At 38.2% G+C, this 25,491-nt stretch overlaps 1 protein-coding gene across 1 annotated transcript; it reads left to right on the forward strand.

Moving 5' to 3' along the window:
* The first annotated feature begins 3,635 nt into the window (after positions 1–3,635).
* arhgef33 (Rho guanine nucleotide exchange factor (GEF) 33) lies at positions 3,636–23,899 on the forward strand. Its single transcript, XM_042502780.1, has 17 exons — positions 3,636–3,687; positions 7,392–7,438; positions 9,876–10,040; positions 11,451–11,572; positions 11,815–11,963; positions 12,067–12,189; positions 13,191–13,317; positions 14,619–14,751; positions 18,167–18,274; positions 18,667–18,759; positions 19,868–20,016; positions 20,106–20,195; positions 20,325–20,503; positions 21,796–22,256; positions 22,344–22,568; positions 22,810–22,952; positions 23,650–23,899. The coding sequence occupies exons 1-17, from the start codon at positions 3,636–3,638 to the stop codon at positions 23,777–23,779; spliced, it is 2,496 nt and encodes an 831-aa protein (XP_042358714.1). The 3' UTR covers positions 23,780–23,899.
* Positions 23,900–25,491: the final 1,592 nt, after the last annotated feature.

Genomic DNA, 25,491 nt, shown 5'->3' on the forward strand with positions numbered 1-25,491 from the left:
TTAATCAATATAACATTAATATTATTATATTATCATATTTTGAATGAAAGCACAACCTTAAAATGTGCATATTATATATATTTAAGGCAACAGGTCACTGATAATGATGTTAACGGTATTTCTGAGGGTTTTCTTTCTACAAACTAACAGCTGTGAAAGTTATGATAAGATGTCACAGACACATAAAAAGTGGTTTGATGTCAATATATTCATAAATGAGCAAGCTATTGAAATCACAACCGTGAAATGTGCATATTTAAGGCAATATGTCATTGATAATAATGTTGAGGGATTTGCAACATTATAAAGTGACAAGTGTTGTGTTTACAGCTTGTTAAACTGCCCCCAAGTAAAAAGGAAGCAAAAAATAAAAAATAAAAAAAGAACACCTAATATAATCTGGTGTCATATAGTATTTTACCCAATCGTGAAGCACTGTTTTATAAAGGCATCACTATGGTGCTCTTGTAATTGTACAGTGAATTATTTGGACAGTTAATATTTTGTCTCCACCTTGTTTATTGGGGATAAAAAATGTTACACTGAATGATGTTTTCAGCTGTAAAAAAAAGAAAGGAAAAACTTAGGACATTTCCTCCATCGTGATCCTCATTGTTCCTGGTTTCTAATCATATTAGACTCTGAACAAGAACGCAGGACACATCCGCTCGCTTATTATCACTGTCTGACCGTTTTCCTATTATCTGCTGTAACCCTTGTGTTAGGAAAACAAACGTGCGTTTTTACAGCTCTTTCCTCCATCTGAAGGAGAGGTTCCTGTGTAGAAAAAGGATGATCATGTTAATTAAATCTAATAAATCAAGGCATATTTATCTGAGAATAATTATGCAATGACACTGTGCTGATGGGAAATGATGTGCATGGTTACATAGTCTAGTACGCAAAAGACTTGTGCAACAAAAAAAGAAGGGTTAAATAACTATTTTTTGATTTCTTGGTATAGTTGAATGACTTTCAAAATAATCGATTTCCAGGCCCCAAGGAGGAGATCATCATTTTCTCTGAACCCCAAATCAGTTACCATTGAGTTAGACATGTTGTTTGTACAGAGACAAAATGCACAGTAGTCGACACTCTCCTCGCACACACTCACATGTAACCACAGAATCAGATGACGGTAATGATGTAACCTTCGAAACACAGATTTATTGTTGAAGTGAGGGGCAGCTCAGATGTTTGTCTCTGATCTTTATTGTCTCCACCGCAGAAAGAGGAACCAAAGAGACACATGCTGATATGAAGACAGATAGACAAAAGCAGAAAAAATGACTCCCAGCATAGTGAGGTGCTGACATGGACAAAGACACAAACAGAGGCATCTGTCAGCCATGGATTATTGATTATCAGGATAACACACATGCATACACATGTGGACAAAATCTGTATTTCCGAGTGAAATTGTTGATGATGTTAGGTTTTAAACAACAATTCTGAGTGAACTGTCATTTCTAAAGACCATCAAATGTGTTAGCTGAGCAGAAACTCTTCATAATGTTCCTCAGTTTGACGAGTCGATTTAAAAGTCAGCAGGCATCTGTAGTATTTTTACATCAACGCTGGGCCAGATGACTCTGTGCACTGTGAAAGGGTTCACTTGTAGTGATAAACCCACAGGGAACTATCACTTTTAACTTCCTTTCAACTCTGCACAGCTTTGCACCATCTTTCAGCCAATTATTTTCATTTTATAGCTGAAAAACTTTACTGTTCTGGTTTCCTCTCACTGCTCGTAGTTTACAGCAGCAGAAGGTCGTCATTTCAAACAAAATAAACTCGCTGTATGCTGCCTGCTCAGCACCTAACAACAGAGTTAGCAATGAGCTGGTAAACATAGTTAAGCATTTAGCTGCTAAAAATACAGATATTTTTCTTAAGAAGTGGTGGAGACCAAAAAAGGAGCTAAAAAGAGAGTGAATATTGGATTTATATTAATCAGTTCAACTTAAATCAACCCAACCGCCAAATAAAAGTTGCACTTTTCTGTGAACTATGGACCAAGCAGCAAGAGCCGAGGCTGAAAAATGAAGCCAATACAGTAATTAAAAAACAAACAAACAACCTGCAGTTCATCGAATGGCCACTTGATGCTGTCTCTAAGAAGCCTGGATTTGGCATATCTGCCATCGCAGCTTAGTTTTTGGAGTCAGAACTAACCGTATTTGGACAAGAGTTTGGAGCTGTGTGGAGCAGCGAGAGGTGGCTCTGACTTGTGCCTCTCACAGAAGTGGCCCCACATGTAAATATGTGTAACTTTGATAAAATGTAAACAGGTGAGTTATATAAAAAAAATCAACCCCCTGTTGAAATTAGCCAAAGAGACCAAAACTGATTTCTGTGCCAGGCTGGAAACATGTTTATTTCTGCTGTAAAATTGGGCATTTTAGCATGGGGGTCTGTGGGGATTTATTAGCTTCTGGAGCCAGCCTCAAGTGGCCATTAAAGGAACCGCAATTTTTGGCAAATTTCATTTTTCAGCTTCAGATTGCCCTTGGTATACCAAATCGATGTGGCTTTGTCTGTTGCATGTAGAAATTGGCAACGATTTTTTTTTACATGTTTGTCACACCAACATTATAAAGTGACAAGTGTTGTGTTTACAGCTTGTTAAACTGCCCCCAAGTCACCAAGAAACACACACTGACAATGCTTTTTTAAAAAAAATTGGTAGCTCTAACACACAGTTAAACCAATACGTCACAGCTTTAGCAAGTCAAATCCATGAATCTGTTGAAGGAAGGGCAGAAAAAAGTTAATGTGCCCTTGTGATAAGACATGCTCTCACATCTATCTACATAAGAGATACTCAACTTGCTTTGCTTGGGGGCCACTTTTGCAAAATGACAGGAGGCCAGGGGCCAGTCACAGCAGCTCCATACATGTTTCTAGGATTTTAGGACATCTATTGGATTTCAAGGACATTTCTAGGATTTTATGATGTTTCTTGGATTTAAGGACATTAGGGGCTTAGCCAGGGCCTCTGTAAGGGGCTCAAAGGCTCAATTTAATGCTGTTCTACAAATAATAAATGTACAAAAAATGAATCACTTTGTTTGTGGATTAGTAATAGGGTTGGAGGGCCACCTAGCACCCTATTAGGGGCCATATTTAGCCTGTGGGCCGTAGATTAAGTATAACTGATTTACAAATTTTTATTGAAGCTACAACAAGCGTTGAAACTTATTGGAACTGGCCTTCTCTGAAGAGGGGGTACAATCAGATAGTTTAACTTTTATCTCCTGCAATAACAGGATTTTCCATCTCGAGCTTACTGTGATCAGTGCTGCTGTGTGAACCATACTTATTGATAACAGGTCGCGCCTCCTTAGATCTAATGAGTTAGCAGCAGTATGAGGCTGTTACATGTCCGTCTCTCTCTCCTCCTGATCTTCCTCTTCTGTCCCTCTACTCTCTGAAGACAAGGGCCTTTTTGTTCAAAAGGGAAATCATAGGACTCACATGCTTTGGAGGAGAGAAACTGAGTGATCACAGCAGAGGAGAGGGTTGTTCAGAAGAGACGAGCAAGTCAGAGGAGCGGACCGAAGACATCTCGAGCTGGATAAGGACTTCAGACAGCTGTGGACTGGATTGGACCAGACCGGACAGGATACCTAAACATGGAGGATGGAAGAACGGAAACAGAAGACATGGCAGAGGATGTGTCAAAAGGTAAAACAGGTGTCAAAAATTTTTGAGTTGTAACTTATTATCAGATGCACTTGGTGGAAAAGGTGTTGCTTTGTATTTCAACTTTGTTAATTATGCCTCTCAACAAAAAATGAATAGTTAAGTTGATACAAAGTCAACATTACAACTTCCCGGATTCATAGTGATGCGTTTGTCTGACAAACAGCACAAAACCAAAAGATATGCAGTTTACAATGATAGAAGAGCAGCTTTCAAAGCTGTCAAAATAACTTTATTTAAAAGAAAGTTCAACCTTTTGTTTAACATAATGGTATCAAAGAGCAGTCAGTGTAGTAGGAGTCATATTTGCTGTAAATTTGCTGTGATTTCATGTACAATATTCAGCCTGGTTTTCTTTTCTCAAATGATTTGAGAAAGCTTCATTGTTCTAAATGAATAAACCAGCAGAATTCATCTGATTGTAAATGCCGGTCTTTATCATCTCAAATCTCCCATCAGTTCTTTTTTAAACTTGACACACTGCAATTCATTTGAATCCTTTATACTTTAAACAATTGTCTCCCATCGAACAAGCTACCACATTTCTTAAATCATGACATCTGCATCTGCAAAGCAGGGTTTTTTTATAGGGCTGACCAGATGGGGCCACTAAAAATCTTGGGATGGCACACTTAAACTCCAAACCATAACTGAATTCCAGGGATGTATTTTGGTTTATTATTTTAAAGTTAATGTTACTAATTATATAATGTAGAGCAAAGATTTTAAGCTCTTGAACAATCGTGTTATATTACTGTTTTTATGTGTTCAGATATTCATTGTTCTTCAAATAGGTTGTCATTTTCTAGACAAATGTGTAGCTTTAATTTGAAGGAGTAGTTATGTTTAAAAAATGAGTGCTCCATTTTGTCCAGTAATTTCAAATTATTTTAGCAAAGGGGGGCGAGTCACTGTTTCAGTGTGGCCATGGCTTCCCCCTGGCCACCCCTTGCTGTGCCACTGTCAGGGATGGAAGAAAAAAAAAACAGAGCCCATGGATAAAGCATTTTGGGCTTGATACCAATATCAGTTGAGACTTACAGAAACACATTGCCCAATATAAGTTTTTTTTAGAAACACTTAACATGCACCAGTACTTTTAATAAAGATCCCTTAAATTGTTTTTTGTTATTTTTTGTAAGATATTTACTAAAAGTGATATTTAATCTTGTCAAATGCCAAACATACCCTTGACATTTTTGTATTGCAATTACTTGTTACTTATCCTCTGACATATACACTGAAACAGACAATACTGGCCCAGCTGATTTATCTGTCTAATTTTTTAGGAAACAATGAAACTTTGAATCCTATCATTGCAGGAAAAAAGCCAAAAAACTGTGTTTCAGAATACTGAACATACAGTCTTTTATAGTTCTACATTAAATAAATCTGGCAAAACCCATGTACAGTGTGCACTGGCATTATTCAATGTCATATTATTTGCTGCAAATTACAGCTTCATTTACCAGTAAAAATATTGCTGATAATCTAATTTAAATTAACTCACGCTAGGAACAGTGAGGAGCATCATGTGTTGTCCTGCCAGTACCCCGAACATAGAAGCACCTCCTCTTGGTTTCAGAGTTGTAATAATTCAACCACTTCTGTCTTAAAGCTTGAGGTCACTTTGGGACAGTAGAGCTTAATGTTGACGTCAACTTTTTCTGACCTGCAACAACTGAGGCTAATAGCAGAAAGGGAAGCTGTCAGAGGAAATGTCTCATGCCATAGGACAGAAAGCCAGACACTGGACACTGTATATTCCTTCTTTTACTCTTTCACAGTTGAGAAACGCTATGCAATGCAGATCTGGTAGATTGTGCCTGCGGGCCTCAATTATGCATGATAATATATGTGAAGTACGTATTACAGATGACCCAGGGCAATGTTGACTGCAGCCTCGACCTCTGATATTTCCACAACAAACACGAGCTTTGTGCTTTTACACAGACACTTAACTGTCCCAGACTGTGCAGCGTTTTAAAGAAAAAAACACTCATAAATATTAATTTCCTCATGCAGCACTTTGCTCCTGCAGTGCTTCAAAACCCTCCAGCAGCTAGAAATCAGTGATCCCATCAGGAGACACTTCCTGGATCTGCTCCTCTTATAATCAATAGGAGACCTTAACAGTTACCACAAGTCACAGGAACATTTGAGGAGAGCGAGGACATAAAAATGATGCCCGTTGGATGAATCTCTGAGAAGGACTGAAGCAGTGACACATGACTGCTGAGGCTCTTTTCTAACCTTGAAGTCTTGTCATGAAGTCTGGTGCAAATGTTGTTTTTTTTACCTCAGACACATCACATGCACACGCACACACCCTCCATCACAGAGACTTATTATTCTGCCTAGTTAAAAATCTGACATCAGCTTAAGACCATAAATCTAATGTATAAGGGAAGGATAGGTGGTGTATAATAAATATTTTGCAATATCTTTTGGTTATGTGCATGCTGTGGTTGGCTTAAATCTAGATAGTGAAATTAGTTGTTTCACAGAGGTTTTGACATTTTATAGACGTCTCTTTTCCCGATGGGGAAAAGTCTTTCTGGGCCAGCGGGCGTCACGTGACCGACACAGGAAGTGTAATTCCACTTTTGGCCACTATGTAAAATTGTCATCAGAGCCTGGTCCACTTCCAGGGGGCTTGCAGAGTCCACCACAATGCACTGCCACGTTTCTACGGTAGCCCAGAATGGACAAAACAGACACTTAAGATAGGGCCAATTACAATTTCACACAGGCCACGAAAGTTAATGGCCCTTCTATAACACGCCGGAAAGCCACGGAAACACACTGATTTGTAACCTGAAACGGCTTTATTCAGTGTTTTTATCAGTTTCTGTGAACGTCTGTGAAACCTCCCGAACAATAAACTCTGAAGGAATTGTAACCAGGTGAAGTTTCAGCTGGTTGCAATCTGCAATCCTCACTGGTCTATTTCCCCTAAATATTACAAACCGGACCTTTCATTGCATAATTTTAACTTGCTTCATTCAGTGCAAAGAAAAGAGTCCACTGCTTCAACACTGTTTACAAGCTGTTACGCTGCAATAATATTATGTTGGATTTGGTGGGAAATCTGTTGGATTTTACTGAAGCAGAAAACTGGAAGCATATCATTTTTTAGAGCTTCTGGTAACTGCAGCTTTGGAAAATCATCCACTTCCTTTTACAGCATCGATACTGGAAGTCAAAGTCAAAGTCAAAGTCAGATTTATTTGTCAATTTCTTCACATGTACTTGACATACAAAGGAATCGAAATTACGTTTCTCACTATCCCATGCGTTGACAGAGCCAGATAAACGCTGCAAACACCTTTACCATTGTCTCTGTTCTGATTATATTTTTTTTAATTTTGAAAAGGTTTTAATAAATAGATAAATAAGCACATCAATTAATGAAGTTTTCCTGTGACAACTGAAAAGTTCATTGTTCGCAGTGGAAGTTTCCTAATGATATTCAAGCCTACGTAATGTAAAACTACATTTTCTACACTTTTATGTTTAATTAACGCATTAATATCTATGAATGCGTCATACAGTCTTGTTTTTCCTGTGCCTGCTTCTGAATGTATGATGCAATAAAATCATGGACGATCCACTTTTGTTTGGTCCACAAAGTCAACTGTTTAATGCCTAACTGAGTTTTTTTCTTTCGTTTTGTTTTATTTTAGATAAAAAAGAAAATGTGGAGGAGGAGACGAACCTTGAGATTGCTCAGGTGATCAAGAACTCTTCATACACCTTATATGGGGTGAATTTTTATGAAAGAAGTTGCCAAAGATTGTCATTATTTTAGCAGCCAACTCAGATTTAGCTTGCAGAGTTAACAAACTTAAACTCCAGTATGTAAACCCCCATTCTGCTTCTTAACTTTTCCACAAAACAAACCTAAAGTTTTATTTCTATATTTTAAGAGTTTTCCTGTTGGCTGCTCTTGATAAACTCACTGTGTTCTTAGGCTGCTATTATTTATTTATTTACTTATTTGATAGGTACAATGCGAATTAACGTTACAACTCCCACCTGTTACAAACAGGCTGTAGTAACTGATGACTCACATACGGAGATTATAGCGATTGCTTGTTTCCAACTCCTGTCCCTACCTTGGCTTTTAGTAAAAAAAAACCAAAGAAAAATATCAAGGCTACGTACAATAACATGCATACAATAACAGTCATGATGAAAAGGTAAATATTTACATCAAAATTACATAGAATTACAACACAGTTACAGTAAAAAATAATAATAATTCAATTAAATAAATATCAATGTTACAAACAGTTATAGCTAAAATGCATTATAAAATAGTTAAAAATGCTCACATCTCGGATTTTGCTTACGCTACACTTTTGCTAAAAATCTTAATATCTTATGTTGATTTAATTTCAGTTGGTAATGTGTTCCAGTTATTAAATCACCACTAGCCTATAGTATAACATTTACTTTGCTATTTCTCATGGAAAAAATCTTGACTTTTGACCACATGACATGTGTTTGACCTGAAGTAAATGAGTCGTAAACGTAGGCCCTTTAGCCTGGAGTTTATGTTTTACTAGCAGTCATAAAAGGTTGCTGTAAAAAGCTATCATCACTTACAACGGCTGCAAAAATGAAATATTGTTGTTTTCAAATGGAGTTCTGAATGGGTCTCACTATGGTTCACTTATTTCACACATTATCTCCTCATGAACTTATAAACATTGTGGCATTTGCTGAACTTGAAATTGGTATAGTGAAATAATGAAGTTTATAGGGAATTAATATTATTGTTGCTCTTTAGATCTGAGAGTATAAAGTATAGAGCGGTACAGAACGACTGTCCGACCGCTGATAGCATCAGACAGGAAGGAAAGCAGGAGGCAAACAGGACAGATGCTCTATTCAGTCTGCGGCCTGATGCTTTTCACATGACTGAGACCGAGAGAGAGACAGAGAGAAGGATGAAGACTGGATAAGAGAGAGAGCTGCTTTAGCCAATGTTATGTTCCCATTCCCATGAGCTGATTCAGTTATCCCCGCTGAAAGAATTCAATCAGCTATGACTGAAAAACCGCAGTGAAAAAAAGTCGGATAAAGAATCCATTAGAATATCAGTAAGAAAGGAGGAGACAATTCAATTTTTTTAAAAAACAAAATACCTGTATGTAAGAAATAATGATGATAAAGGGGCAAGTATCGCCCGAAAAGAAAATATTCTTTAATATAAAAGAAGTCTACAAGTACCCAAGATGCACCAAAACCAAAATAAGTTGTACAAAAACCACAAAGACTGACGGAAAAACAAGAATCATTGAAGAAAACAAAATGTACTTTAACCCTGAAAATAACTCGCAGCAGAGCACTAAAATCAAAATAGATGATGAGAAAAAAACAGCACAAAGACGTCAAAATAAATGTAGAGAAACAGAAACATTGCTGAAAAAGCTAATGAGACCCATAAAGATCCCACAGAGGAATCCTATAAACGGAATTCAATGTATAGGTAAATTGTGAGACTTTATGACCTTAAAATTACAAAATATATAGAAAAAAATGGAGAATTTAAAGGAACTTAACCACTTAGAAACCTGGATTGACAGGTTTGTGCTGCTTTGCGCTGCCTTTCACAAGCATTTAAACCTTTGAAACTTAACCAACTCTCTCTTGATTTTTTTTTAAATAATGAGGAAAAAAAGGCAATGAGCAACAACAACAACAAAAAAAAAAAACCCAACAAAAAAGATGAAGAAAATTCGAAAATTCTCAAAAAAGTAGGGAAATTTCAAGTTCTAATTGTACATTTAAATTATGCTACAGGAAAGTGATTGCTTTTTTACTTTTCTTTTTCGGCTTAATTTTGGATAATTTGTTGTTACCAAAGTTAATACTTGTAACTTTTAACAAATATCATGCTAATTTTTGGGCCTGTCCTTAAGTTGCTCATGGCCTTCTTCCCATACTTTTGAGAGAAATCAAGCCAGTTTGCTTGGGTGTCAAAGGGTTAAGTAAATATTGCAACAACTGCAACAATACTGCTTCAAAAACAAACAAACTCGGAAGCAAAAGGACCCAACAAACTCTCTCAAATTTTCATTCTTCAAATTATTTTTCCTCTTTTCATTTGAGGCAGTCAACACGCCACTGAAAACATCATTCCTGTGCTTCTTGTTATGCAGCTGCAGGGCCTGGTGGCTGAGCTGCGCGAGGGGCTTCATGCCGCTCTGATGGAGCTGTGTGAGCTGCGTCAGAGGGACGAAGGCCTGGAGGAGAAGCTCCAGGCCCATCAGACTGACGTGGATGATCGGATAATGGGCCTCAAGAACTCGCTCAACACTTTCAAGGTGCTGAAAACGCTTCAAAGTGAAAACACACACATGCACACACACACACTCACACACATGCTCACTCACACACACACATACACACAGAGTCTATTCTCGATGAGACGGAGAGGCTGCTGTAACATAATTTGGAGCATCTGACTGGAACTGTGAACTAATGTCATTTATTAGTCAGAAAGGCAGCTCTTTCAGATGACTTACTTCAGACACAGACAGACATGTACATCTGCTGTGTTGCTCATGTTGTGAGATCTGTGTGAATTTACTGTCTCGTGTTTATTATAATTCTCTGCTGCACTTAAACACTTGCACTTAACCTTTTTTTTACACATTTTTGGTATTTTAGGCACATTTTGTATTCTTTATAATGGCTACATGTGGAATATAGAGGGAGGTTGTTAAAGGTGAATATACATGCACACAGTGGAAGAAGAAACATGGTGTTCCTTTACTTAAGTAAAAGTACTAGTACTCTATTCTGAAAATACTCTGTTACAAGGAAGAGTCCTTAATTGAAAATGTCACTTCAGTAAAAGTATAATAAGGAAAATGTACTAAGCATTAAAAGTAAAGGTACTTGATGTAGAAAAAAAGATCAGAAAGTAACTAAATAAATAAATAAACAACTCAAAAATTTAAGAATAAATAAATAATTTGTTCGTCAAAATAGTTGGCATTTAATTTTCTGTCAATTGGCTGATTGATTAGTCAACTAACTGTTTCAGCTGTGCTTGCATAAATTTTTTTGTAATTTAATTTATAACATCATATTTATAAAGTTTTTAAGAATGCTTTTAATGCAAAATCTTAATCTGTAAATTTGTAATTTGTAAAGTATAGTTTTCAGATAAAAGTAATGAATTCAAAAGTACAATAATTATCTCTGAAATGTAGTATAGTAAAAGTATAGTGTCATTACAGTAAAGACTCGAGTGAAGTACAAGTACCTCAAATTTGTACCTAGTACTAGTACTTCAAGTACTAGTGCAGTACTTGAATAAATGTACTAAGTTACATTCCACCATCAAGCCAGCAGTAAAATAAATGTCTATATGTCTAAATTGCATCACATTTACTATGATTACCATGCCACAGATGATGCAAACAAGTGGTGTTTTTAGTTTTAGTAACTTTTAAAATACATTTCCCATAAATCCCAACATTTCTTTATAAATATTTGTGTCCGTGAAGATCAGTTTCTAATGTTGGAAGTGATTTTACTAACTGCTTTAGTGCTTTAACTCTAGTTGCTCTGAAAGAAAAATGCTATATTCTTGATTCGTGCCCCAAAGCAGCCCAGCTGATTTCCCTCCTGTCGGCTCTCAGAGGAAAATAAAGCACTAACACTGTCGGTCTTATCAGTGTGCAGCAGTGACACTGATGCAGTCCCTCTGTATAATCTGCTGGCAGGAGGAGCTGAATGTGGTGTTGTTCCACATAAAGGATGTGTCGGGCAGACAGAAGGAGGTGCAGAAGAGGATAGAACTGCTGCAGTCAGAAAACACCAAAGATATCATCTCTGTGCCACACAGGTAGAGCTGCACGCAGATATGTTTCACCCATAAAAATACATTTAAATAAAATTTAATGTGCCCCTTTTGCAGCCCTCTCACATATTTTGTCTTCTGTTTTTAAATCATTTATGTCTATAGACAGATCATTACAGTTAAATCATAACTCTTGGATACTAATGTCATTAAAGTGCTATTGAGTTCAACTATGTTATGTAACTAAGTTGTTTTCATGTTTTTTACATCTGCTCTTGGTCCTAAAGCAGAAAGGGCTCCAAGGCAGATTTGCTATCAGCATCAGGGGATGAGCACATCTGTGTGCCGAGCCAGTCAGACCTCAGCGTCATTCAGCACTTCTTCTCCAGTCTGCCACTCAGCGGGTCGCCACAGAGGAGCACCACATCGACACAGAGTGAGTCTGTGTGTGAATGTCACTTGTGTCTAATCACTGAACTATAAGGGAAGAGGCTGAAGTGAAGAAAGACATATGATAGACTAACCTGTGTGTGTTGCAGCCTCCACCTCTGAGCAGGAGGCTCAGCAGCAGCAGAAAGGGTGTCCGTCCAAATCTCCAGCGTGGGGGGAGAGGAAGGGCAGCAGAGACGACACAGAGGCAGCCAACAGCCCGACTGAAAACAGTAAGAAATGAAGTATCAGTGTTTATGAAACTCATGATAATATTACTGCTGAACTTTTATTGCCACAGGTGCTAATACAAGTGCTGCTGCAACAACTGCAACTGACACTACTGCTCCCGGTTTGCTCAACAAGGCCACTTCATACACAATACATGCCCATTTATTAAAATAAAATGCACTTTTTTTTCTGTGATGTAAAAACTTAGACTGGAAGATCAACGTTACTGCAAAATGTGATCATTAAATGCAGCAGTTAGCTTAGCTTAGCATAAAGACTGGAAACAAGGGGAAACAGTTAGCCTGCGTCTGACCAAGATGGCAAATCTATATAAAACCCCACAGTGTGTAGACTTTGGGGTGATGCAGGGGACATGTCTTCAATACCTCAGTATTTAGGACATGTTACCTCTCCAACATAATATCATGAATGTAGCAGAGGACTTGTATTTGGACAAAATTAAAGACATTCCCATTCATAAAGTGATGTAGAAAAAGGGAAAATTGATGCAGAAAAAATAACTGGAATGCAAAATATTAAGTGTCTGATGCTCAAAGGTTCTTGGAGGAGGACACCAAACCCCAGTTTCATATGTGTCCCCCTCCCAATGTTGAAACGAAACCTACATCCTTCCAAAAACTAAAGTTTAAAAACCACATGGTTGCCAGTCAATCAGAGGAGGCTTCTAAAAAATGGTTCAGAATGGATTAAACACACAAGATGTAATGTGTTACTTTTTGAGCCTGCTCAGTTGGTGGATTTTGATACATTTGGACAGAACCAGGCTCGCTGTTTCTAGTCTTTATGCTAAGCTAAGCTAACTATCTCCTGGCTCCCAAAATGCCATACTGCTCCTTTTACTTAGAAGTTACATTTCAGACTGTATCTATAAATATAGCACATAGCCCATATCACGAAACCCCAAATGTCGGTCTTAGAAGAAAGATTTATGACTTTTATGTGACTGTTATGTGTATGTGTGTGTGTGTGTGTGTGTGTGCAGATAAGAGACAGAGAGTGGCTCTGGAGCTGCTGGAGTCAGAGAGAGTTTATGTGTCTCACCTGTCTCTGTTACTGAAGGCCAACATCTCCTTCAATGGATCCGAAGCTCTCGCCTCCAAAGACAAACGGTGAGACTGCAAACACACAAACACAACGAGATCAGTTTGATAAAACGGGAGTCAATATCTGGAAATCTTCATCTTCAACAGATATTAAAGGATAACATCAAAATTAGCCAATAGTGGAGGTAATTTTACCAGTTTTTCAGCCTTTGAACACTGAGGAAATTGGTGCGATTTATTTAAAAAACATGGGAAAAATGGCAGTTAGCAACTTAGTAAGAAATGTGCCAGGAAGAGAAAAAGGTGAAAAAAGGGGAAAAATAACTATGGGGAAAAAGGTTAGGGAAAGGGTACATGTGAATTATCAGAGTTACAGATTTAAGATTATTTTTGCATAATTATAACTTTTCAAGCACTGTTTCCAGGACATTTTTTTTTTTTCATCAATTTATTTATTTATATATTTTTCTTTTTCTTTTTTTTTTTTTTACTATCTTTTCTTTTCTAAATATTTTTTGAAAACTAATTTTCTGGTTATTTTCTTGAGCTTTTTTTTTTTTTTTTTTTTTTTTTACCAATTTCTTGCTAATTTTTGCATCATTTTGTGTTTTGTTGCTCATTGCCTTCTACCCATGTTTATGAAAGAAATTAAGCCAGTTTGCTCAGGTTTCAAGAGGTTAATAAGGAGGAGGCATTTAAACTTAAATGTATTTATATAGTATTTACAGAATGACCCAGACATGGCCAACCTTATCTGATGTAGAAAATATATCTCTCTCTCTGAATATCACAGACTACAGTAAATGCTATCTTTATCTCTGACTAACATCCACATAAACACACTCAGATCAGCATGCACATTTATTCCGGGAGTGGCTACTGATCTAATTTCAGAGTCTACAGTGAGGGGAGAACAGGAAACAAAGTAATCAAATAAAAGGAGGCTAGAAACACCAGTGAGACAGAGAAGACGCAGCTCGCTAATGAAATCACTGCCTTCAGCTTCAGCACACGTGTTCCCAATAACCAAACGCACCAATGAAAAGGTGCAAACGCTGACTTGTTTGTAAAAGATTGCATTTATTTTAACTTGATTTATGTGCTGCCAGATGTCAGTCACATAAGATGGAGCAATTATCACGACGTGTGGTGTGTTACATGATTGTACAAGCATGCAGGATGTTTACAATTACATCTGTATATGAGCTGATTCTGGAAACTTTTCTGGTTTGTTGTGTCATTTTTATGCAAAAGATGATGTTTCATTCTTATTTTGTCGTCTTATGTCGTCTCTTGTTCTATGTTCAACCAACAAATAAAGTATTCTCTATAACAGACATCTATGCTCTCTTTCTCGCTGTCTTTAGTCCGTTTCCAAGCACTCTGAGGTTTCTGATCCAGCAGCACCTTGAGCTCCTCCATACTCTCCAGGAACGTGTGCTCAAGTGCCAGTGGCAAGGCATCATGGGAGATGTGTTTATGAGGCTCACCAGCAAAGAGGTAAACCACAAACACATAATTTGAATACGTAGAGTGATGTGTTGACTTTTAAAATTGCAAGGTCCAAATTTCATCAGAACTTCAGTCAGTCCATGAAGCTCATAAAGGTGCTTGTGCTGGTTTGGGTTCGCGGCTCATTGACTTGCAGTGAGGAAAACTACACGCTCTTCAACACCAAACTATACTGGGATAGTCATTTTTAAAATTAATTAATTTATTTTTATGTATTTATTTATTTATTTATTTTAATTTTTTAAACAAATTTTGGCTGTTTTAGGTGTTGAGTCTCCTAATTTTGCACTATTGCCACATGCTGACATCTGGTGCAAATTGGCAAACGAGAAAGCCAAACTGTCATTGCTAGTTTCAGACTGATGCAGTTGTCATATCAACAGCCGGTGCCCACGCTGTGTGAGTATCTGTGCGCTCGAGGTCTTTAAATCAGCCGTGGTCAGGTGCATTGTTGGTGTATTGCTATTTTTAGGCAGCAGAAAGTGACTGTACTTACAAAAACCTGGTCTAATGATTAATTAAGGAACTAAATGCAACACTTTTGCTCCTTGTTCCTTTCTTTGTACCCAGATTATGCGCCGTTTAAAAAGCAAAAGTGGTTGGACAGGACTTTAATGCACTTGCTCCATGAACTTTAGACCAAGTGCTTTAGATTGTTTAAATAACGAGGGAGCATTTCACCAGATGATTTGTTATGTGTTATGTGCCATCTACTGGCAAGTGAAATAAATCCCTCTAACATCTTGACATCTGTGCCACCTGCAGGAAATGAGCATTTTTCTTTTTTTTTAGTAAAAGGTTATTGTCTTTTTATAACTTTCGCTGACCGGTCTTGAATGAAGAGCTCAGTCTGATCAGCTTGTGACCTCACATTTACATTTGCACCAAATTATTTCACTTGTTCGCACTTTGTCACTTGTTTTTGTAATATTGTGACCACTGTGGACAAAATCTATAAAGGAATCTTTTGGTATAATTAAGTTTCAGTCCAGCACCAAAACCACCGCAAACCACAGCCTCCGATATCACCACAGAGCTGAATGAGCTCTTTGTTGAGACTGACAGTTGCGACACAACCAAACATGAATTTTAACAGCCGTATAACAGCCGACAACTGATATGGACCACGGTTATTAGAGTTAACTGAAAGTAAAACCCAAAAACTAGATGCTGAGAAAAAAACCTGTTTGTTCAACTGAAATAAAAATAAAAATTAGACTTAGACTAAAAAACAAAACAAAACAAAATGAACTCAAAAAATATTGTGAACTTACAAAACGAACTACAATGAATTAAAAAATATAACAGGAATTTGTTTACTTTTAGTCTTTGTGAATTTGGATGAATTAGTTGATATAACAAGCATAAGCAGGCATTGAGGTGTGTGTGTTTATTGAGACTAAATATAGACATGACTCTGAGTCAACAGCCTTCACCAAGTTTTTGTACTGTAATATGTAGATTGAACTTCATATAATAATAATAATAATGATAATAATAATAATAATAATAATAATAATAATAATAATAATAATAATAATAATAAAAACAACTTGAACTAAAATGATAAAAACTAAACTAAATGACACATTTTAAAAAAAGGAACTAAAGGGAAATACGCAAATCCACTCGGAAACTTTGTGAACTTAATTAGTTTAAAATAAATAAATAAAATAAAATCCAAAACTATAACAACTGTGATCTCCCAGTTTACTCACAAGTTAATCAAACTTTTGACATTCACAGCGCACAGTGCTGCTCCGGGCTGTTTAATGTGGAGGGGTCAAAGGTTTGATCCTGTGACTGCGCATCCATAATGAATCTGAATCACTTTGGCAGCCATGACGGACATAAAATGAAATGTCAAATTCCAGCGGAGACATGCTGAGAGCTGAAAAACAGATGTAGCACAAAGACAAACAGTGACTCTTGTTAGCATTGTACAAAATTACTGATGGCAAATAAGCAAACTAGTCTGTGGGTGACAAAATTTAATTCTCTGAAGAAACAGACCCCCTGAAGGTATTCTGTAGACACTGAATAGCGATGCTTCTGTAATTACTTCTAAATTTAAATTCTTTTTGCAGGGCCTTCTTTGACGAGTGAGGGGATTTCCAGTCAGACAAAATTAGGCCACAATAATGTTAGCAGCATGAAAAAGGAAATGTTCCAGGGACATTTGTGGATTTAAAAGTATTAAAACTCCTTCACTGAAAGTTTGGGGGAAAGTGTTTTACAATATTAGGCCGTATGGTGGTGGTGGCCAAACCCCAGCTGCGAGCTTAAAGTGGACCCAATACACTAAAGTTAACGAGTCTATTCTATTAAAGCCAATGTGTGGCTGATTGGCTCTGAGTGAATGAGAGGAAATTAGGTAATTGGCAGGAACACCTACCTGTTTAAAAAAAAAAAAAAATGCCTCACAGCACATTATAGGTCCTCACTCACTGACAGCCTCAGAGCTTGAGGAAGGAAATATATAAAATAATGAAATAATTCTTATTAGAGGCAGAATTTCAACACAGGTGGACTGAGCACTCATTACAGTGCAACATTTTTACTTTTACTCTATGAATGTGCATTGCATGCTGATTAAATATTTAACTGAAAAATTAAAGTGTAAACTTGTAAACATGGTTACTTTTATCTTTAATTTGGTCTTTTTTCCCTTCCCTAAACCGACTTTTGTGTTAATATAGTTGATATTTATACAATAACATTCATATAAACATGTATTACGCGCTTAAAAATGTGTAACAAGAAGAAAGTTGAGGCCACTTTCCTGGTTTAACTAATTAATTTATAATTATTTTATAAACTTATTATTATTTTCTATTTATTTATATATTATAATTATAATTAGTTTATTAGCCAGATGGTTTACAGAAAGGCTCATTAACATGTGTTATCCTTATGAGTAAAATAAATGAAATTATATGAATTTGAGCCAATATTTACCTTCACAGATCCTACCTGCAACTATTTCTGTAGGTCACAGATTTGATGTTAGTTTACCAAGGTTTAAACCTTTATAACATAAAATATGGCATCATACTGTTATTGCACTTTTGTAATTTTACTTAAATTCAATTTCACTGGTATATTATTTGTTTAGTTTATATTATATGCTTGCATTTATTATCAATTAGAGGGGTGCCTGAAGATTATAAATGGTGCTGATGAGGCTCCTGAAAAGTGCTTTAATTCAGTAACAACAAAGCTGAAAATGTACGTTTATGGTTAACCTGAATAACAGCCCGGAAGCTTGTTTATGTTCGTCAAACTCTTTTTTTGTCTATACTCTTTTCTGATGGTGTTGGGAGGAGAGGAAGTGAAACACCTGAGTGCTGATGAAAACATATACGTGCAAACCCAGACAGTGTCTCCCTCTTTCTCCCCACAGAGTGACTTCTTGAACTTTTATGTGTCCTACCTGAAGGAGCTTCCAGAGTGTCTGTCAGTCGTCACCATGCTCGCCTCCAGCTCCATGAAATCTTCTGCCTTCCTGGAGGTAACACAGAAGGAGCTTGCATAAGACGGTGCAGGAGAGATGAGGACAGGAAAGGATGTGACATGAAAGGACAAGGCAGGACATGACACTGTATAGCATTAGACAATGTAACAGTGCAGGCAGGACGTGATAATGAGCAAAGGGGACAAAAAGAGAAAGAAAAAGGACATTTTTTGGCAACTAATAACACAAAAAACACCAACAACACTGATTCCAAGCAACTCAGATCTAATAAATATATTTAAGCCCTGTTTGTGTACAATATCTACAGACACAGCTGAATGAAGTCACATTGTTTATACCTGCTGTACTAACTGGTTTCATCCTTCCATCCTGATTGGTCGACCTGTGCTGCCCTTTTGCTCCGATTTGCTCCACGGTGCTTCTATCAGAGTGAAATAATGGGAGACGAATCCAAGCCCTCCCTCCACACTCTGCTCCTTCAGCCGGTTCAGAGGATCCCCGAGTACCTGCTGCTGCTACAGGTTAGATCAACACACGTCATACACTGTCACTTCAAACTTCTTATAGCAAAGCTTATTCACATAAGGTGCATTATTGCAAGTATAATGTAATCATGCAATGCACTTTACAGAGAATAAAATAACCTTACAGGAGCAGGATCGCAATAGTTGCACCTCCATGCAGAAGCTTCCTAGGACAAAAACCGTGGACGCCAAGGGTTGGGGAAATTTTTGTGAACCAACTGACCAACTGACCGACCGACCAACCAACCAACCAACCAACCAACCAACCCATGACCAGAGAGAGCTATAAAGCTACTGATTGCAGCTAAAAACAAACATCAAAAAGTGCAAATTCACAATAGCTGCTACCAACATGCAAATTATCAGCTTCTTCCAACAAAAACTGTAGTCATCTAACGGTGGGGAAATTTTTGTGAACCAACCCACCCGTCCAACCAACCAACTAACCAAGCAATCAGCCAACAAAGAGAGCTATACAGCTGCTGATTGCAGCTAAAAACAAATAATAAAACATGTAACTTCACAGAGGTTAGATTAACACACATTTTGAACTGTCATACACTGTCACTTCAAACTCAAACTTCATATAGTGCATTTCATACATATAGCAATTATGTGCCTTATTAGAATAAGATGCAATATTGCAAGTGTAATGTAATCATGCAATGCACTTTAATAGAGAAAAAAATAACGTTACAAGAGCAGGTTTGCAATAGTTGTGCATCCATGCAGAAGCTTCTTAAGGCAAAACTATGGCTTATGACCCGGCTTTCTAAAAAATCTTGGGCAAGTCTAGGAATCTATTTGAAAGTTTCCATTTTGCAATGGGCTACTGCAGCCCCAGTTTAGCCAACTGACACAAACAGAGTCACAAACCTGACCGCCATAACAAATTTCATCCTCCTCGAGTAAAATCTGTGGCAAAGGGTGAGGATATTTTTGTGTACTGACCAACCAACCGACCGACAGTTTGATATGTTATTGATGCCAATGAGTCTGCAGACAGCATGTGCTCGAAGATATGTGAACATAAATAAGTCTCTGTGTGTGTGTGTGTGTGTGTGTGTGTGTGTGTGTGTGTGTGTGTGTGTGTGTGCGTGTGCAGGGGCTGCTGAGGCAGACAGAAGCAGAGCACCCAGACTACTACCTGCTGCTCGTGTGCATCCAGCAGTTCAGGTCCTTCACGGCTCAGTACCACCACCTCCTCCAGCACAACCAGGAGCTTCTGATGCACAACCGCAAGGAGGTGAAGAGGTCAGGATTAACACTCTAAAGAAATATAAAACTACATGCATGTTTAAGAGCTTAAGCAAGACACACTCTCACTGTGTTCTGCGCTGCAGGTCGACAATGAAACAGCTGTTAAAGACAGTGGAAAGCGGGATGCAAGCTAACAACATTGGCTCCCCGTACCCTTGCAACAGTGCAATGTTGTGAGTGCTTTTGCATTCTTAACTACTAACTAACTTATTTCTTGCTAGACATGTAGAGGATTTATCATATATTTTTGCTGTAAAAAAGGGTTAATGAATGCACTTATATAAATGATCTATCCCTCACAGAGAACATGCCAACCAGGTGAAGCGGAGCAAGCAGCGTCTCCTGGAGCAGATGCAGTCTCATCGTTTCCAGGATTGGGATCGGGACAAGGATCCAGAAAGCCATTGTTACGACGCAGAGTGGCCCGCTCAGCTCCCGTTCTTCAGCCCAGAGATGGACTTACGGAACCACAAACCAACAGGTCTGTTCGGATTATTGTACAGATGACCTCGCTGTGGTCTCTGATTGCACGTTACTGTGAGCATTGAGAGAAATGCTGAGAGTTCAAGAGGTTTGCCTTGGGAGGCATCAGTATGCTTCAAATGAAGTGCTGGTCAGGTTGAACAGAGTCTATAGGGTTTCCATTGCAGATTTGCGCTAAATGTAAGCGATAATTATGAAACGTCGATAAAAAACAACCCAGAGATGACTGCGTTTCATTGAGTGATGTTATGCGACTTCGCCTCTCATGATAACATTCCTGGAAACATGGCAACATTTTCAGAAATTACAGAGAAACTACCTTGCACACGAGTGGCTGGCATGAGCTGATATCTCTTGCTCAAGGGAACAAAACAATCACTGCTTGCCAACACAAAGGCTGAACCCTTTGAGAGCAGAGCAAATTGGCTTGATTTCTTTCACAAACACTGGAAGAAAGCAAAGAGCAACAAAAGAAGAAATGACCCAAAAATCAGCAAAAAAAAAAAAAAAAAAAAATTAAAGTACAAAAAAACCTTCTGAAAATTAGTAAAAAATGAACTAAAAAAGTTAAACAAAAGAGATTTCCTGGAAAAGGTGCTTAAAAAATACAATAATTTTGTAACATATTTTTAAAAATGTGATGATGATCTTTATGCATATATTTTCTCCTATACATTTTCCCTAGCTATTTTAAAAATCATTTTATAAATCTAATAATTTCTTGCAATTTGCAGAACATTTCTTACTAAGTTCTTCATTGTCTTTTATTCCATATTTTTGGAAGAAATAGCACCAATCTGCTTAGGGTTCAATGGTTAAATACTTATATAAGACGTCTAAAAGCAGCAAAGGAGAAGTGATGTCGCTCCAGGTTTCAAAGGGTTTACCCTGCTCCACCCAGGTTAAGGAAGGTCCACCGAATCATCACATCTCGTTGTCCAAACACATAGAAGATGGATAGAATGTAAATAAGTCTTATGCAAAAGTCTTACCCTCAATGAAATTGAAATGAACATTTTCTAAAAAATGTTGCCTTAAATTGTCAATCCCTTACATCCAAGATACAGCCCACAACATCTTGGGTAAACAAGATTGGGTTGACTCAGCATCTTGGCACCAAGGTAGCTGTCTCAGGTCATATCTGCGGTTTGTAGGCCTGCCTGCAATAATTTGTATTCATAATGTCACATTGTTGGATTTGGCAGAAACAAACTTGCAACCAAGACCACTTAAATGCTTTTGGAGCAATCGCCTCAATAGTCAACCAGGCATCCAACCTTTGGCTTTCAGGGCTCGGCAGTATCCCAGAGGGTGAGGGATCTGAGAGGTCCATGTCATGCCAGCATCATCTGCCCTCCAGACCTGCAGACTTCCGTCAAGTTCAACCGGGCTCTGCTCTGGCCGACGCCCTCGGAGAGTTCCTACTTCCGCCTGACCCCCCAGGGATGGAGAGCCTTTACGAGGAGGACAGAGGCTCCATTCATGATGACTCCATGTTCGACCGCTGCTCCTCTGCCTCTTCAGACTCCTCCATCGACATCGCCTTTGTGAAGTGTCCCAAAGCGCCCTCAGCGACGCATCACGCCATGGCGGCGAATGTGTCGGCAACTCGTGATGTCTTTGGCAACAGTGGAAGCCACAGGAATGGTTACAGCAAATTGCCCAACCGAGGGTGCGTGTCTCCGGATGAAGCTGTAATGATGCGCCGCAATCAGCATCGCCCCCTTCAGGCCAGCCAGCGAAAGAGCAAGGTGAGCGTGTTTGTCCATCATGTAAAGAGGAAAGTCCCCCAGTAATCCTTGTATGTCTAAAAAATCTGCTGCTTTTCTGTTGTCTAGTCGCTGAACGGCCTGCAGATGGACAACGCAGTGAGCACTTTGGACGCTGGTCCTCTATCAGACCACCTCCAAAGGCTGGGACTGGGCAGCCATGCCAAACTGGAGCGCCAAGGCAGTAAAGGCAGCAAAGGGTGTCCCATCACGTCCCGTAAGGTCCAAAACCCCCTGGGGAACAGAGTGGACATGGAAAAACAGGGTGATGATCTTCATGGGCTGCTCAGCATTGTGAGTTTTGGCAAATGTGCCAACAAATCAATATATTTTCACCTGAAAGCTGCCCGTATTGCTCAGTTCAGCAAAATTTGAAATCGAGCAATGCTTTTGAACGTTTTTTCAGCTGTATATACGGCCGTCATGGTCTTCTGGTCTTCAGCCATGGTCTTCTGGGAACAGAAACACTATGAATGGCACAAAATGTAATCAAACCCTGATAAGAATAAATGTAATGTGTGTTTAACCCCACCAGGACTCTGGTTTCCAGTCGTGGGGGGACGAGCCAAAGTGGAGGGCTGGGACCGAGGAGAATAATCACACCCCCTTCAGCGAGAGGAGTCGGAAGCAGGACAAAGGAGGCTTCAGGAGCTCGTTTAAGAAACTCTTCAAGAAGAAGTAAGAATGGATACTTGCACAAGAATGGCTTCATTCGGTAGCTGCTTTGACTGAAAGAGATTCATTGACTGTATACAAAGATGGACAACATGACTGCTCCCCAAAAGTGAAGCCAAAACATCCCAATCGCCCCCTGGTGGCTGGCTGCAGGACAGGTCATAAAACTTGCACCCTCCATGTTAGCAGCAGGGACATGGGCCAAACTCAGTACACGCCAAAAATATTTTTCCCAATGATGGTTTCCCTCATTTTAAGCTCTTATCATGCTGCTGTTTTTCAAGTGTTTGTTTTTTTGGACAAGTTTGGTTTAAATTAGTAAATTGATGCTATTAAAAGAGGATATGATGTCATGATTGATGTGTGCAATCAGTGATCTTCGCAATCAATCACACTGCTAGCAGTTGGGTGGACGCGTTTGGTCGGTAACCAGACACACTGAGATCACACTGTGCAGACTCTGGCTCCAAATGACATCACCAGGCACCACTGCAGCTGCTGTGCCTTCATTTTTATTTTATTTTGGCTTTATTTTTGTGCAGTAAGGGTAAGCGGAGACACACTGTCCATCTATATACAGTCTATGAAGACAGCAAAAATAATGCTGTCAAGGATTTCTTGGAGATGGTGCGAAGAAGAAAGAACATGGACACTTTGACACGGAAGAATCAAATTTACCTTCGCTGTTTCTTTCTCACAGGAGCAGTGATGAGAAGAAAGAGAAAGGAGGAGAGAAAACACCAGAACACCACAACAACAGTGAACCCGAGGCACCGGGGAAAAATCCCAAACTGGCACATCTGGACTTAAACCGTGGCACAGCTGTATGAACGCACAACATGAGGTTGTCTTTACATTTGCCACTGCTGTACAGGTATAAGCTATTTAGCTGAGGAACGCCTCTCATAATTTCCAAATATGAATGTGTTTATTTTATTTGAAAGAATCAAGTCCCGCCCCTGGCCTTCATTCTGAGAGAGAGGATGCAGTTTTAACGAAACAGCATCGATGGTTGAATTTTTGCTGAAGAGTAAGAATGCAGTACCTTTTTCCCAAACCAAATTAAACATAAGGTTGAGATAGAAATGTAGCTTGGACTACATTTGTTTTTAGTCATTTTAGATTAACTGTGACTTTGTAGTTAACCTCAAACCTGGACTGACATTATTTTCCTTATGCTGCATTCATTTAAACCTTTTGACTCTGAGAAAACTGGTTTGATTTCTTTTAAAAAAACATGAGGGGAAAAAGCAATGAGCAACTTGTCAAGAAATGACAAAAAATGACAGCCAGACTATACTTAGAACTCCCAAAAGTAAATATTTAAATTATTCAGAATTGTTATAATTTTCCTTTTTTTTTAGTTTGTTTTTTAGACTAACTTTTAGGTAATTTTCTTGTACTTTTTTAAAACCAATTTCTTGCTAATTTCTGTCATTCCCTCTTAAGTTGCTCAATGCCTCTTTCTCAGATTTTCTGAAAGTAATAAAGCCTATTCGCCCAGGTTTCAAAGGGTTAAAGGCCACACTTAACTTTCTGTAAATGATGTGATTACAAATGTGACCACTGAAAGGTGCAGTTTGACATGGCCCATGCTTTAAATAGCTCAGCTCTATCTACAATTTCTAAATGTTTTTCAAATAACAGACTTCTTTCTTTTCCCCCCTTTTAAGGTGTTTTACTTACCAACTTTAAAATCTGTGCGAACCAAATTAAGAGCCTCTATTTAATTGTTTAAAGTTGAGGACAACCGTGATATTTAAAATGTACTTTTGATATTATGTTTATAATACACATATGATATTATCATGTAAATAATCCGGCCACTTTTAAACAGTTAACATTTCTTTGTGTTCTGGCTTTGTTATTGCACTTTTTGTCAGTTTTGTACAGTTTTAGTTACAGACTCTCTCACTTTCCTTCTCCCTACACTTGTAATTTGAGTGTTACTAATTTGCCAATTAAGAGACAAAAGGCTCAATGAAAAAAGTTAATGAAGAATTTGAATGATGGCATTTTGTTCTCGAATTGTCTATCGATATTGCAATAATATTGTTATTGTGAGATCTTTTACCTACGAGAATTGTCCTCTCTGTCTTCCATTATGGGACATTTTCTAAACATGAATGCTGTTCCCACATTTATTTCACCATCACCTGGCTCCGACACTCATCTGAATGGTCTTCTATTCATTTCACTTTTCTACCAATCTGCTTAATCTAAAACCATAACTAGAAACTATCACATTGTGCATATACTCAGGAGAACGAGCATTAAGCTGGTATTTGTGTTATTTTGTGTATCTTCTGTAAAAAAACCCCAACATTTTTCTTTGTGAAAATTATTTCTAGCTATTGAACAGTTTGGTTAAGAGGAGAATGTGACGGGAGACATTAAGGATGTTTATTAAAGCTACACACTGAAAATGTACACGTTTGCTCAGCTGGCTTCTTTTCTTCGTGTCACTGAGTTATTACAATATGACAAGATCAAAAAAGGAATCCTTTCTTCACATGCTGGAGCCCCCCGAGGTGCAATTGTA

The sequence above is a fragment of the Plectropomus leopardus genome, chromosome 15 (genome assembly GCF_008729295.1).
Source record: "Plectropomus leopardus isolate mb chromosome 15, YSFRI_Pleo_2.0, whole genome shotgun sequence".
In the NCBI taxonomy this organism is placed as follows: Eukaryota; Metazoa; Chordata; class Actinopteri; order Perciformes; family Serranidae; genus Plectropomus; species Plectropomus leopardus.